Raw genomic sequence first — 12,526 nt, forward strand, 5'->3', positions numbered from 1 at the left:
ATGGTCTCTTCCTAATAGATATCTACTGGTTAACAACGTTAAAGAAATTTCTTTTAAGATCATTCATCGCTGTTATCCTGTCAAGTCATTTTTGGAGAAATTCAAGAATGATATTGATGTAACCTGCACCCAGAGACTGTCTTCTATTTGTTTTGGACTTGTGATCACACTCGGAGTCTGTGGCAAGGCATCTGTCGTCTTATACTGGACTCTATAATGGTTTTGTACTTTGCTTGAAGGATGTATTGTTTGGATTTACAAATTATAGGAAAGAATTAGAAAATGAATATTTTGTGTGTAATCTTATCATATTGCTGGCCAAGTTTTATATCCATAAATGCAAGGTCTTAAAAACTAAAACCCTTTTTTGTACCTTTAAAAAGGAAACAGAGTCCTACATTAGAACATTATCTACCTCATGCAATAGAAAACCTGTGAAAACTTTAAATTTGTGCTCCAAATTTAACAACTTAATGTAATGTTTACTGCACCATTTTCTTTTTGTGTTCCGTTTGTGTCAAGCTTTGTAACCCCTGACGTTGTATGTTTGTTACTTTTTGTTACTGTACTGTTACTGCTTTATGCCTTTGGGTATTTCGGTATATCTGATACTGATAATTGATCATCTGAAAATGATAATTTAAAAAAAAAATAAATAAATAAAAAAAGAATCTAAGTAGCTAACCAGCTGAATTGGAAGTAAACAACTCATTGTGATCACATCACAATCACCTTTATGTTTAGCGTTAAGGTTGTGGAATGCTGAAGTATCACACACATCCTTGCTTTTGTGTATCGTAAAGCAGACAATTTTGGCCTCGAACTAACACTGTTCCCAGGAATATGGCGGACGGGCACGATGACAGAACCGGCCCGCAGTTCCGCAGAGGCAGAGACTCCCACAGGGGTCGGTCGGACAGCGACGGGCTTGGCAATGACGGGGTTGTAGCTGTGAGAGACAGCTCCCAGGACAGCGGCTCCCAGCGCAGATTCAACCCCTACGGAAGGCCCAATCGGAGGGGAGATGGGCAGGTTGACAGAGACAGGCGAGGAGGAGGTGGGAGAGGAGGGAAAAGCAGATCAGGCTGGTACAAAGTAACCATACCACATGGAAGGAAATATAACAAGACATGGTTATTGACAGCTCTCCAGAACATCTGCTCAGTACCCTTCACAGCTGTACATTTTCATACTGACAGTAACCGGGCCCATTTTTATGTGGGTGATGCCGCTGCCGCCGCTGCTCTGCACAAATGTTTCCGCAAGATCACAGACGCAGACGGTTATAAGGTGGCAGTACTTGTCAACGGCAGATCTCCTCCGTCCTTCCTCCTCTCTGACCTGAAGCCTGAACACTTGGAGCGCCTGAAGCAGTGCATGGCAAAGCGCTTCGACGGCTCCCAGCAAGCACTTGACCTGAACAACATCCGAACAGACTCGGACCTGGCGTCCCACGATATTGAAGTCATCCTGAATAGGAAGACAAACATGGAGGCTGTGATAAAGATCATTGAAGAAAACATTCCAGAGCTGGTGCGCTTGAACCTGAGCAACAACCGTATTCACAAATTGGACAAACTGGCTGAATTGGTCACCAAGGCACCCAAACTGAAGACCCTCAACCTGTCCCACAATAAGCTGAGGTCGGACCAGGAGCTGGACAAGGTGAAAGGCCTGAAGCTGGTGGAGCTGTGGCTGGTCGGGAACCCTCTGTGTGACCTGTTCAAGGACCAGGCCTCCTACATCAGTGCTGTGCGGCAGAGGTTTCCCCAGCTTCTCAAACTGGATGGCCATGACCTCCCCCCACCCATAGGCTTTGACATGGCAGGGCCCACCGCCTTGCCCCCCTTCAAGGGCAGCTGTTTTGGCTCCGATGAAATCAAGGATTTCATCCTTCGCTTCTTGGAACATTATTACAGCATCTACGACTCAGGAGACAGACAGCCTCTTCTGGATGCCTACCATGATGGAGCTTCCTTCTCCCTCGTGACACAGAACCCCTCAAGGAGCGGTCTGGGAGAGTACCACAAAGACAGTCGAAACCTGAACCAGATCAGAGACTCCACGATGCGGTCTCGCCTACTAAAACACACACAACTAAATGTGGTGGCTTTCCTCAACGAGCTCCCCAAAACTCAGCATGACCCTGCCTCCTTCACTATTGACGTAAACACCTGCACAAATACACTGCTGTCATTCACAGCGAGCGGGATTTTCAAAGAAGTGGATGGTAAATCTCAGGACTCCACTAAGGCCTTCTCTCGAGTCTTCATCGCAGTCCCTGCCGGGGATTCTGGTTTGCGCATAGTGAACGACCAGCTTTCCATCCGGATGGTCACAACAGAGGAGATCCGCCGAGCCTTTGGGGCTCCCGTCCCGTTCCCGTCTTCCAGCCCGGTGCCCACCCTCACCGCACCGCAGCAGGAGATGCTCTCAGCCTTCTCCCTGCAGTCCGGCATGAACCTGGAGTGGTCCCAAAAGTGTCTACAGGACAATGAGTGGGATTTCAACAGAGCTGCTCAAATGTTCACCCAGTTGAAGGCCCAGATCCCCGATGTTGCATTCACAAAATGAATAAATAAAAGATACCTTTTGTGAAATAGTGAACTGTAATTTTATTTATATGGATTTTTTGTTTGATCCTTTTTCTTTCTTTGCCTTGTTTTATTAAAGCTGATGGAGACCAAAAAAAATGCCAAAAAACAAAGCTTATAAAGCATTGTCTTGCCCCTACAAATAGCACTTTAAAGGTCCCATATCGTGCCTCTTTGATTATATGGTGGTGGATGGTGTTGCCCGTCAGGCTCTTTCCTGGCCACCTCCAGCCCAGCAGCACCAGACGAAGTTCAGACAGAAATTACACAATTAGATCTTTTACATTGTTGTTGTTTGCTATATAATGATCGTGACTGGAGGTCATACTTTACCTTTTTATTTACCAATACATCACTAGTATTTAGTATTCTACCTTTCTCAACTTTCAGCTTATCAAATAAATCAAGGGTTTTGTCCATCCACCACAAAGCAAGTTAACCAGGCTGAGCAGACTGTGTTGATGTAGCTTTCTGCAAGTTGAGAAGTTAACTTTAGCAGTCAGGTAACCTCAGGCTAATGTTACATCAGTATAACCCAATGTCAAGGCAGTGTGAGGTGAGCCTGAACTTGAACCTCCTACATTCTTTGGAGGTTAGATGAGAATGACAATTGGGAGAATAGAGAAGCATTTAAACATAGATCTATTGCATCTTGATGAATCCTTCACTTAAAAATTTCAAATATTTTTGATAAATAAGACCAGGCTGGCAAGTACTGCCACTTGCCTGGTCTTATTTATCAAAAATATTTGATTTCATTAACTTATACTGCCATAAGTTCATGAAGAAAAGGTAATTTACAAAACAATGTAAGGAACTTCATTTTCCCTATCAAAAATAGAAAAAGCTAAAAAAAAAAAAATCTTCATATCATGTGTGTGTTACCCTGCATCAGTGGGTGAAAGGCTGCATTAACGGACTTAAGTTGCCCATGCTGCCAGCATATGCATGTCGTCATCATCTTCAACCTTTTTCTTGGATGCTGTAAAAGGAGAAGGGACCATTAACATTAGATGTTATCGAAATGTTTGGGTACAATTATTAAGGTTGGAAATGAAAACAAGCCATCAGCCAAATTTTTGACAGCGACAGGTAAGTTGCCTGCTGAACCAGCTGCTTTGCAAGGTTCATATCTGAAAGTCACATTTTTCTGATAAAACTGTGAAAGTGGCTGGTGAAAGAAAAAGTTTTCGGTCCTGAAATGCATCATGCCCTTGCAGTGTTGTACTTACATGAGCGGTGACCGGGGTGTGTTGAAGGGAGTTTGGAGGTTGGCACGCTCGGCAGTCTGCCCCTGCTCTTCATGCTGCTCTCCAGCTCTACCAACAGTTCATCCTAAGAAAACACATAAACAGCAATATATCTTTAAGATGCATTTTGTAGAATAGTAGTAAAGCAGTCAATAGATTAGTGGCGAATGACACACCCAAGGTACCATGCTATATTTCAAAATCTGTGTCAACGAATGGATTCACAAAAATTACGGATAGAAAGGCAGAAACAGAGCGAATGCCTGATTGATTTCGATCGAGGAATCGAAAGGTCTCTACCTCATCAAATGTCTCGCCAAAAAGTCGGGAGACAGCAGATAACCCTCCTGGGCCAATGCCTGTTGCTCTGTGATGTCCTGCATTAGAGAGTCTATCTTCTCGAGGTCCCTGAGAGAGAGATAAAGGGTGAGATTTTAGGTCCAACTTCATAATAAACTCAGTCTCAGCTTTTCACTCACTTCAAGGAGTTCACTTGCTACAAACCCCCTTGTAATTTTTTGTCCCAATGTAATATTTTAGTAGTATTATATCAATTATGCATAAATATTCATAGATCCCTGAAGGGTAAGATTCGCGAATGGAAAATAATATCTTTGCAGCTTTCATCTATCGCTGTAACTCAGCAATGTCTTTTAGATTCACAGCTGTCACATACTGTTATAGTCATTGTATAATAAGCCAAGTCAATCAGTCTGCAAGGTGAACAAAAATGTCTTCAATGCAATTAAATAAACATAAACAGAACCAGTGAAAGGGGTACCGCCACAGCTAGCGCTATAGGCTACTCCAAGTCTAGACTATTTAAGTTATTTAACGCAGTGGCACTCAACCTGTGGGTCGGGACCCCCCAGGGGATCGTGAGATAATTTTGGGGGTTTGTGAGATGATTCATGGGATAAAAAAAAAAACATGCTTCTATCATACAAATTCATCCTCATGTCTATTTTTTGTTTTTTGTCAAATTTTTGCTTTTGTCTTGTGAAATACTGAATAGTTTCCAGCCTCTAGGCCTTCTGTGATATCAAATGAAACAACCTGAAATTGGAAAATCATTCTCTGGTTGGACTGTCTTTGACAGAGGGTTGCAAGAAACCATCGCTTCATTTTAAGGGGTCACAGGCCAAAAAGGTTGAGAACCACTGATAGTAAGAGAATGCAGGTTTCACAAAAATACGATCAATCCTTCTCTGTTTCTCCTGCACGTCTCTTACATGTTCTGGTGGACGCCCTTGATGGCCTTGGCAGCGAAGCCCATGTTCTTCAGGACCTCTGTGTTGGTGTGGCCATTTTCTAACGCTTCTCTCTGGAACTCAGTGGTGGAGAGCGTGCCATCAGTCTGGGTGAGCTGTTGCTCCAAGCGCTTCTTCCTCTTCAAGGCCCGCAGGGCAGCTGATACAGCAGGAGGTCAGACTGTAGAAAGAGCCATAGGAGAAGGTAGTTGTGTGTTATTGTTTGTGCCAGTTTTAACCATTCCTCTGGTAATGTCATATAGGTGAGAGTGACACCCAGTCCTGAGCATTCACAAACAAAGGCACCTGGGATACTCCCATTATATCATGAAGTTTATTTATAGGCTGAAGTTATTCACCAAGCGATGGCTGCAGCAGCTAGAGGTCTCATACACAAAACTACATTAGAGAACCCATGATTTAACAATGAATATCGTGGATTTCAGGTCACTAACCCTTACAAAAAAGTAGTAAACTAACCCTTACAAAAAAGTAGTGAACTTGAAGTGTATTTTTTTTTTTACAGTATATTTAAGTATAAGAAGTGTACTAAAGTGATTAAATTGGCCCACTTTTTAGTTTATAAAAGTGTACTTCTAGGTATACTTTAAGTTAACTAAGTGTACTTTTAGTATACATGGTTTACTTACACAAATAATACAAGTGTACTTGTAGGTATAGTTTAAGGTAACTTTAAGTTTACATGTATACTTTAGTATACTTCAGGCTCTCTAAACAATCCACCTGTTATAAACTAGTGTTCCACTCCAAAGATGATTGGTATTTTCTAATAATTAGATTGATCTTTTTCAAATCTGAGACTGTCTTGTAATGCTTAATACCCCTGAGAATGTTTCACCCATATAAAATGGAACCTTTTTACTTTGACACAAATGTTTACTTTACGCTATATACAACAATTTGTCTTGGATCATTGTAGCCTACTGCCCTCAAATTACTTTTCTCCATCTTATCTTGGTTGTTACATTTTACCATCATTAATTGCTTAGCTGTGTGTGTGGAATAAACACATTGATGCTAGTGCTATAGTGCACTGCTTACCAAACTCCGCCCCTGTTTATTGCGAGTCGTTTAATCATTTACCCAATTTTACTAATCCTACCTGTGCAAGTGTGAAGCATGCGGCTACAGTGCTCAATCTGCATTATCTTGACCATAAAAAAAAATCTATTGGTTTTGCAACTTATTTAAAAATGCCAATTTCGTCTGTTCTTCTCGTTGCTGCGCTTGAATGTGCCCCAGTAATTTGTTATACTGCGCATGCTCAGAGCACAAGCGAACTTCCGGGATCGATTCTCAGCTGTCTTAACTGTCGCCTTCTATCTGCTGTCGATAACTTGGCATTCAAGGAAGTAAGCGCTGTCGAGTTGTCTCTTACATACTGTGTGACCTTTGCCATCGATTTAAAGTGGACCGTTCTTACAAAAGCCTCATCTTATTTCAGTACAAAGCGTTGTTTGGCTGTTAAAACTACTAAAGCCGTGTCACTGAAGTGATGCAACATGGCTTCACATGCTGTCAATCGCTGTTTTCTCTCACTACTCAGGAGACACACTCGAGACCAGAGACGTGGGTTTAGCTCTCTGGCCGAGAGGACCGTTGACCGAGCCGTGTCCTCTGTTTGGATATGTGACAAAAGGAAACCAGGCGGCGGTGGAAACACAAGCCTGGACAGAAGAGCTCCGACGTGGAACACGGGAAGCGGTCCGGGTAGCAGCAGCAGGGGCCGGGGGAGTCTCGTCGGGTCAGTCGCTGTTGGTTTGGGACTTTGCGGTGTGGCACTTCTGGACAGTAAAACAGACGAGCAGGCGAGCGACGGGACAGCCTCGTTCCCCGGGCGGATTCTTGAACATTTCCTGCCATCAGCCCAATGTGCTTCTCCCTACAAACCCGACAGTCCCCGGTACAAATACAACTTTATTGCAGATGTAGTGGAAAAGTCCACTCCAGCTGTCGTGTACATTGAAATCGTAGGCAGGTAAGTTGACTGAAAAAGCACAGTGGGACAGAGGGAGGGGATCAAGATTCAAGAGGGGGGATTATGGCTGCTGCATTTCATGTTATAAAACTCAAATATCTTGAAGTAGTAATTTAGCTTGTGTATCATGCAGTGTATAATCATTTTATTATGAGTTACAGTGAGAATCAGTGGTAGCTTCTGATCCATCCTCAAGTTGCCTTGTCTGGTTTCTTCAGCTAGGGGTCAAAGGTCAAAATGGGTTTTGCTCTCAGGGCGAAACCCAAATTATACATTTTAATCCCAGGCTGAGGAAAGTTTAACCCCTGTTTTTACTGCTACAGGCACCCATTTTCTGGAAGGGAAGTCCCTGTATCCAATGGCTCTGGTTTCATCATCAGCAGTGACGGCCTCATCGTCACCAACGCCCATGTTGTGGCCAACAAGAGAGGCGTCCGCGTGAAGCTCACCAATGGAGAGACGTACCAAGCCACTGTGCAAGATGTCGATCAGGTGGCGGACATCGCCACCATCAAAATCACTGCTAAGGTGAGAGATGATCTACGATAAGGTCTGCGTATCTGGGAATTGTTTTATTACTGTGTGATAGGAAACCTGAAGCCTGGCTTGACATCTGTTTCCATGGGACAGTTCTTCAGTGATGGTATGACTAAGCTGTGAGCAGCATGTACTGTTGAATTGACAAGAGAGTCTGCTTCTCTCTCTCTGTCTCTCTCTCTCCCTCTCTGTCTGTCTCTCTCCCTCTCTCTCCCTCTCTCTCTCCCTCTGCCTCTTTGTCTGTCTGTCTCTCTGTCTCCCTCTCTCTGTCTTTCTCTCTCTCCCTCTCTCTCTCCCTCTGTCTGTCTCTCTCTCTGTCTCTCTCCCTCTCTCTGTCTGTCTCCTCTGTCTCTCTCTCTCAATTCGATTCAGTGAGCTTTATTGGCATGACGTATACGTGCACATATTGCCAAAGCATTGACTCAGGCATAAATAAAATAGAAATAAAGTAGAATAAAATGAAATAAACGGCATATTAAATCAATAGATTCTTCACATAAAATCTCTCTCTCTCTCTCTCTCTCTGTAGCATCCCTTGCCCACTCTCACCCTCGGTCGGTCCTCTGATGTTCGACAAGGGGAGTTTGTGGTCGCCATGGGAAGCCCGTTTGCACTGCGGAATACGATCACGTCAGGCATCGTCAGCTCAGCGCAGAGAGGCAGTAAGGAGCTCGGCCTGTCCAACTCCAACATGGACTACATCCAGACTGACGCTGCTATCGACGTGAGTATTTTTGTCATATATTGAGCGTATGTGCCTTTTGTTTATGTGCAGCATGTCTTTATGGTTTTCAAATCACCCATTCTGAAGACTTAAAATATCTCTAAATCTAAAGCTGAGACCGCAAAACTGTAGTGATGAATCAGGAAAAGAAAACGCTGTGGAGAGGATTTGTTGTGACTTGGGAAATGTCTTATGTTACGCTTGTCACTTATGTCATGTGACTGATTTTATGTCTTGCAGTTTGGGAATTCTGGAGGTCCCTTGATTAACTTGGTGAGTCACAAACCTTGTTTCCTTGTTGATTATCACATTCAAAAGAAGCCATTGAACTGAACATTGAACTTCAGACTGCTGCTATGTGTATCATTTTAAAGAACGGGATTTCCAGGGTGTGTAAGATTACAATAATACATTTATGTACAGTACATTACAGAAACTTGATGCATTTAGCAGCGTTTTGTCTGTTATATAGAGTATATACATCGTAATCCCCTTTTGGATGTGAAAGCACACTTCTCGGAAAATGAGAGAGATTTTTTTTACAAATCTGACATTCGAGCAATATCAGCACATCACTGATATTAGGTTAATAACGTAGTTGTACAGGGTCAAAGCATGCAGAAACTAATTAGCCTAATGAATACTAGTGTAGTGCTATTTTATGATACTGGAATGATACTGGAATAATTCCACCACAAATACAGAAGAAGGGGATTTGATTAGAATAACACTTAGAAACTTGTAATAATGTGTTCAAAGATCACTTTCAGTCAGTATCAGTAAAAGTGCTCAGTACTCAGAACTGGCAAATACCCAAATTTAAGCTCTCGGAGTTTGTCTGCCAAATAAGGTATCAGTGCACATCTATAAAGTACTTCCCTAAAGTATGAAGTTCATCTCATCTCTTATCTCATCAGGATGGTGAAGTCATCGGTATAAACACCATGAAGGTCACAGCAGGGATCTCCTTCGCCATCCCGTCCGATCGCTTGAGACTCTTCATTGATAAATCAGCAGAAAAGAAAAGTAAGAACGGGCTGAGAATGACAAGTACGAGGGCTTTGAAGTGCTAAAAACACTCTCCCATATTTTCTGTATCTCTCCACTGTACACAATCTAACAAGAGAGTCCATATTTTAAAGAGAGGATTTTCACACTCCCTATTCGTGTCCATCTTCCTCCTAGAGTCCTGGTTTGGTGAGTCGGAGACCAAGCGGCGGTACATCGGCGTCATGATGCTGACCCTGACGCCGAGGTAAAACGCTTAAGAATCAGAGAGGCTTGTGGCGACGCTGTGTACAGTCTAGTTACGGCACCGCTGCACCGTGCTGTCATTTAAATTGTTGTTTCGTCCCTTTGCTTCAGCATCATCACTGAGTTGAAGTTGAGAGACCCAGGCTTCCCAGACGTGACGCACGGCATCCTGATCCACAGGGTCATCATGGGCTCCCCGGCCAACAGGTAGGCACACTCGGGGACACCGACGAGTGAACGAGCAATGAGGAGTTATTGGTCTTTGCAGGGAATTTGTCTTTTACAGTCGTCAAGCTGGGAAAGTGCAACCGGTGTACACACAACTACAATAGTGTATTGACTTCAGACGTAAGAGATGTTCATGGTTTTACTGATTTTGAATGTTCTGTGTAGTGTGGCTAGAAAATAGTGGTTCATATGGGTCATATTGATCCTGTATGCGTTTGGAACAGTGATCGGGACATCCTGGAATTTAATGCCACAACTTGTTCTGCCTGTATTGACAAATGTTTTGTTCTTGTTTACAGCTTTGACTGATTTGAGCCAGACAAGAAATCCGAAGGTGTTTTCAATTAAAGTCCAGTAAAATAAATGCAGTATGGAACTACTGACATTTAATTTTGTTAGTTTGTGGAGAAAATTACGTCGTTTTTTGATTTTGGTCACTCTGATGGCAATGATTTCCATTGAAATCATAGATGTTACTATTGACCCCTGTAGTTTCTGAGGCATAACATGGTTTGGCAGTATGGGATGGGATGTAGAAAAAAGGCTTAGTTTTGGGTTCTTGGGAAGGTGTAAAGTGGATGTTTTACAGGCAGTGTGGAGGTGATGTTGATACAAGGACACTGGAACAGTGTTTTTAAAGGTAGAAATGGCCGGTTCTTGTTTTGGTATAGTTTTAATAGACACAATAAGGAGCGTTCCCGCAGTCATGGAAAACCTGGAAAAATCATGGTAATTGAGTTTTGCAGTCATGGGGAAGTGGGAAAGTTCTTGGAAAATCATGTTAATTTGCTCAGAATGAGCATTTTCTTTGTCTTGATACTGACCCAATTCCACATTTTCTGGCAAGTGTTAGTTTTAGCAGATCTGTGACATTTACATCTTTGAAATATTCATATTCAAACATGGTGATAAAGACATGCAGCACAGATTAGTCATGGAATTTAATCAGAAAATTGCCTCAATTCAATTTTTTATGTTGCATGGGCATTGTACATACAGTAGGATAAGTATTTAGCATCTCATGTATGATGAACTGCTGTTGACCCACTGTACTGTAATCCTTCACTCAGAGCTGGCATGCTGCCAGGAGACGTCGTGGTGGAGATCAACGGCACCCAGGTGAAGACCTCAGAGGAGATCTACCAGGCGGTCCGGAGCAGCAAAAACATCACCATGCTGGTGCAGAGAGGACAGGAGCTGCTTCGACTGGAGATGACTCCAGAGTTTACAGAGTGACACTAACTGCACTGGATTTCTATACTAAACTACTATGGCCTGATGGGCAGGAAGAGAAAGACTGGGAAACCTGATAGTGAAGGGGGCTGGGTGAAAATGTGTTTGGAGTTGAATAAACCCAAAATGACACTGAAATTTCTCAACATATGGCTGTATGTTTTTAATTTATTGTTATACTGTGAGTTCCTTAAGTATTTAGATGACGTTGACATTTTTATTCTATATTCCTATGACATTGCATGGGAAATGACAACTATGAGCGTGCAGTGTCAGCATACATTTGAAAGTAGTAGGTGTTCTGATGTCAACTAGTACAACTCAAGGATTTGACTTATTAAGTTAGTTTGGAATAATCATGCCCCTGCCACAGAGCCTTAAGACAGACATGGACAAGTTTTCCCAATACAGTAAAATAGGAAAACTGGTCTCTACGATGTAGATGTTTTTTGTTGTGTTTCTATATGCCCAAAATAAGACAGTGTTTGTAAATTGAGTTAATAAAAACTGAAACAATATATTTTAATAAAGCAATTTAATGTTAGACAGCGACAAGAAGCATGAGAGACCCAACACTGCAGCATGGATCAATGGTATAAAACTGACTACCGATAACTGAGCGAACAAGTTTGACTTGACAACTCACAATTTCTACTATGATGACAATGATCACACTAGCAAAATAAATGAATCGTTATGAACTCCACTTATTTAAAAAGACTGTTTTGAGTATGTAACGCACAGTGAAAACATGAATTCATTTCATGTTTGAACAGAAGTGCCAAACTTTCATGATTAGAAACAAACAAAAAGGTGAACCGGTTACTCTCATATTTCATTTTGAGAGTAACAGTCGTGGCTGTGAAGCCATACTGCGTAAATTAAAATTTCCCTGGTCTATGTACAGTAACACACACTTACAGTAATGTAATAAAGTGACATGTACTGAACTACTACACAATTAAATGCATTTACCTCGAAGACTGGTAACTATTAAATGGAGACAACATTCAAACCACTTTAGGTTTAAACAATAAGTTCATACGTCTGGACTAAAGACATTATTGTTAGGTACGAGTACTACAACATACAAGTATGGGAGGAAAAATAAAATTGTTCAAATCCCATTAAAACTACTTTAAAAAGGCTTAATATATATTGCTGGTAATATTTTTCTTTTTAAGAAAATATAAATTGTGCGACTTAAGCTTACAATACACTGCTGGCAGTAGCGCCAGGTTCTGTGGTGACCTGCTGGAAGGTGGTCATCGGTAGAGGCGCTGTGTGCTGAGAGACTCCCGGAAGAAATAAAACAAAAAAATTAGGCGTCTCTTGATGCCTGAATCCCTTGCACCAAAACCCAAACGCTGCTATGGTGTTTGTCACGGTGGAATGCTGCAGAGATCACATGGTGTGCACAAACGGCAGCCAAACTAATCAAACTGATACAGACACAT

General features: G+C 42.2%; 1 protein-coding gene and 2 pseudogenes across 2 annotated transcripts; 2 read left to right on the top strand and 1 right to left on the bottom strand.

The window, feature by feature from the left end:
* The first annotated feature begins 843 nt into the window (after nt 1-843).
* LOC139915571 (nuclear RNA export factor 1 pseudogene) lies at nt 844-2,574 on the top strand (annotated as a pseudogene).
* An 864-nt stretch (nt 2,575-3,438) lies between these two features.
* LOC144542606 (charged multivesicular body protein 4c-like) lies at nt 3,439-6,260 on the bottom strand (annotated as a pseudogene). Its single transcript, XR_013507319.1, has 5 exons — nt 6,218-6,260; nt 5,077-5,254; nt 4,145-4,252; nt 3,827-3,929; nt 3,439-3,576 (listed from the first exon to the last, which is right to left on the bottom strand). The product of XR_013507319.1 is annotated as a charged multivesicular body protein 4c-like (transcript).
* Nucleotides 6,261-6,404: 144 nt separating this feature from the next.
* Nucleotides 6,405-11,881, top strand: LOC139915578 (serine protease HTRA2, mitochondrial-like). Its single transcript, XM_071904233.2, has 8 exons — nt 6,405-7,093; nt 7,417-7,621; nt 8,160-8,354; nt 8,595-8,627; nt 9,272-9,380; nt 9,540-9,609; nt 9,720-9,815; nt 10,907-11,881. The coding sequence occupies exons 1-8, from the start codon at nt 6,618-6,620 to the stop codon at nt 11,070-11,072; spliced, it is 1,350 nt and encodes a 449-aa protein (XP_071760334.2). The 5' UTR covers nt 6,405-6,617; the 3' UTR covers nt 11,073-11,881.
* The last annotated feature ends 645 nt before the right edge of the window (nt 11,882-12,526 follow it).

This window comes from Centroberyx gerrardi, chromosome 17 (genome assembly GCF_048128805.1).
Source record: "Centroberyx gerrardi isolate f3 chromosome 17, fCenGer3.hap1.cur.20231027, whole genome shotgun sequence".
Taxonomy (NCBI): domain Eukaryota; kingdom Metazoa; phylum Chordata; class Actinopteri; order Beryciformes; family Berycidae; genus Centroberyx; species Centroberyx gerrardi.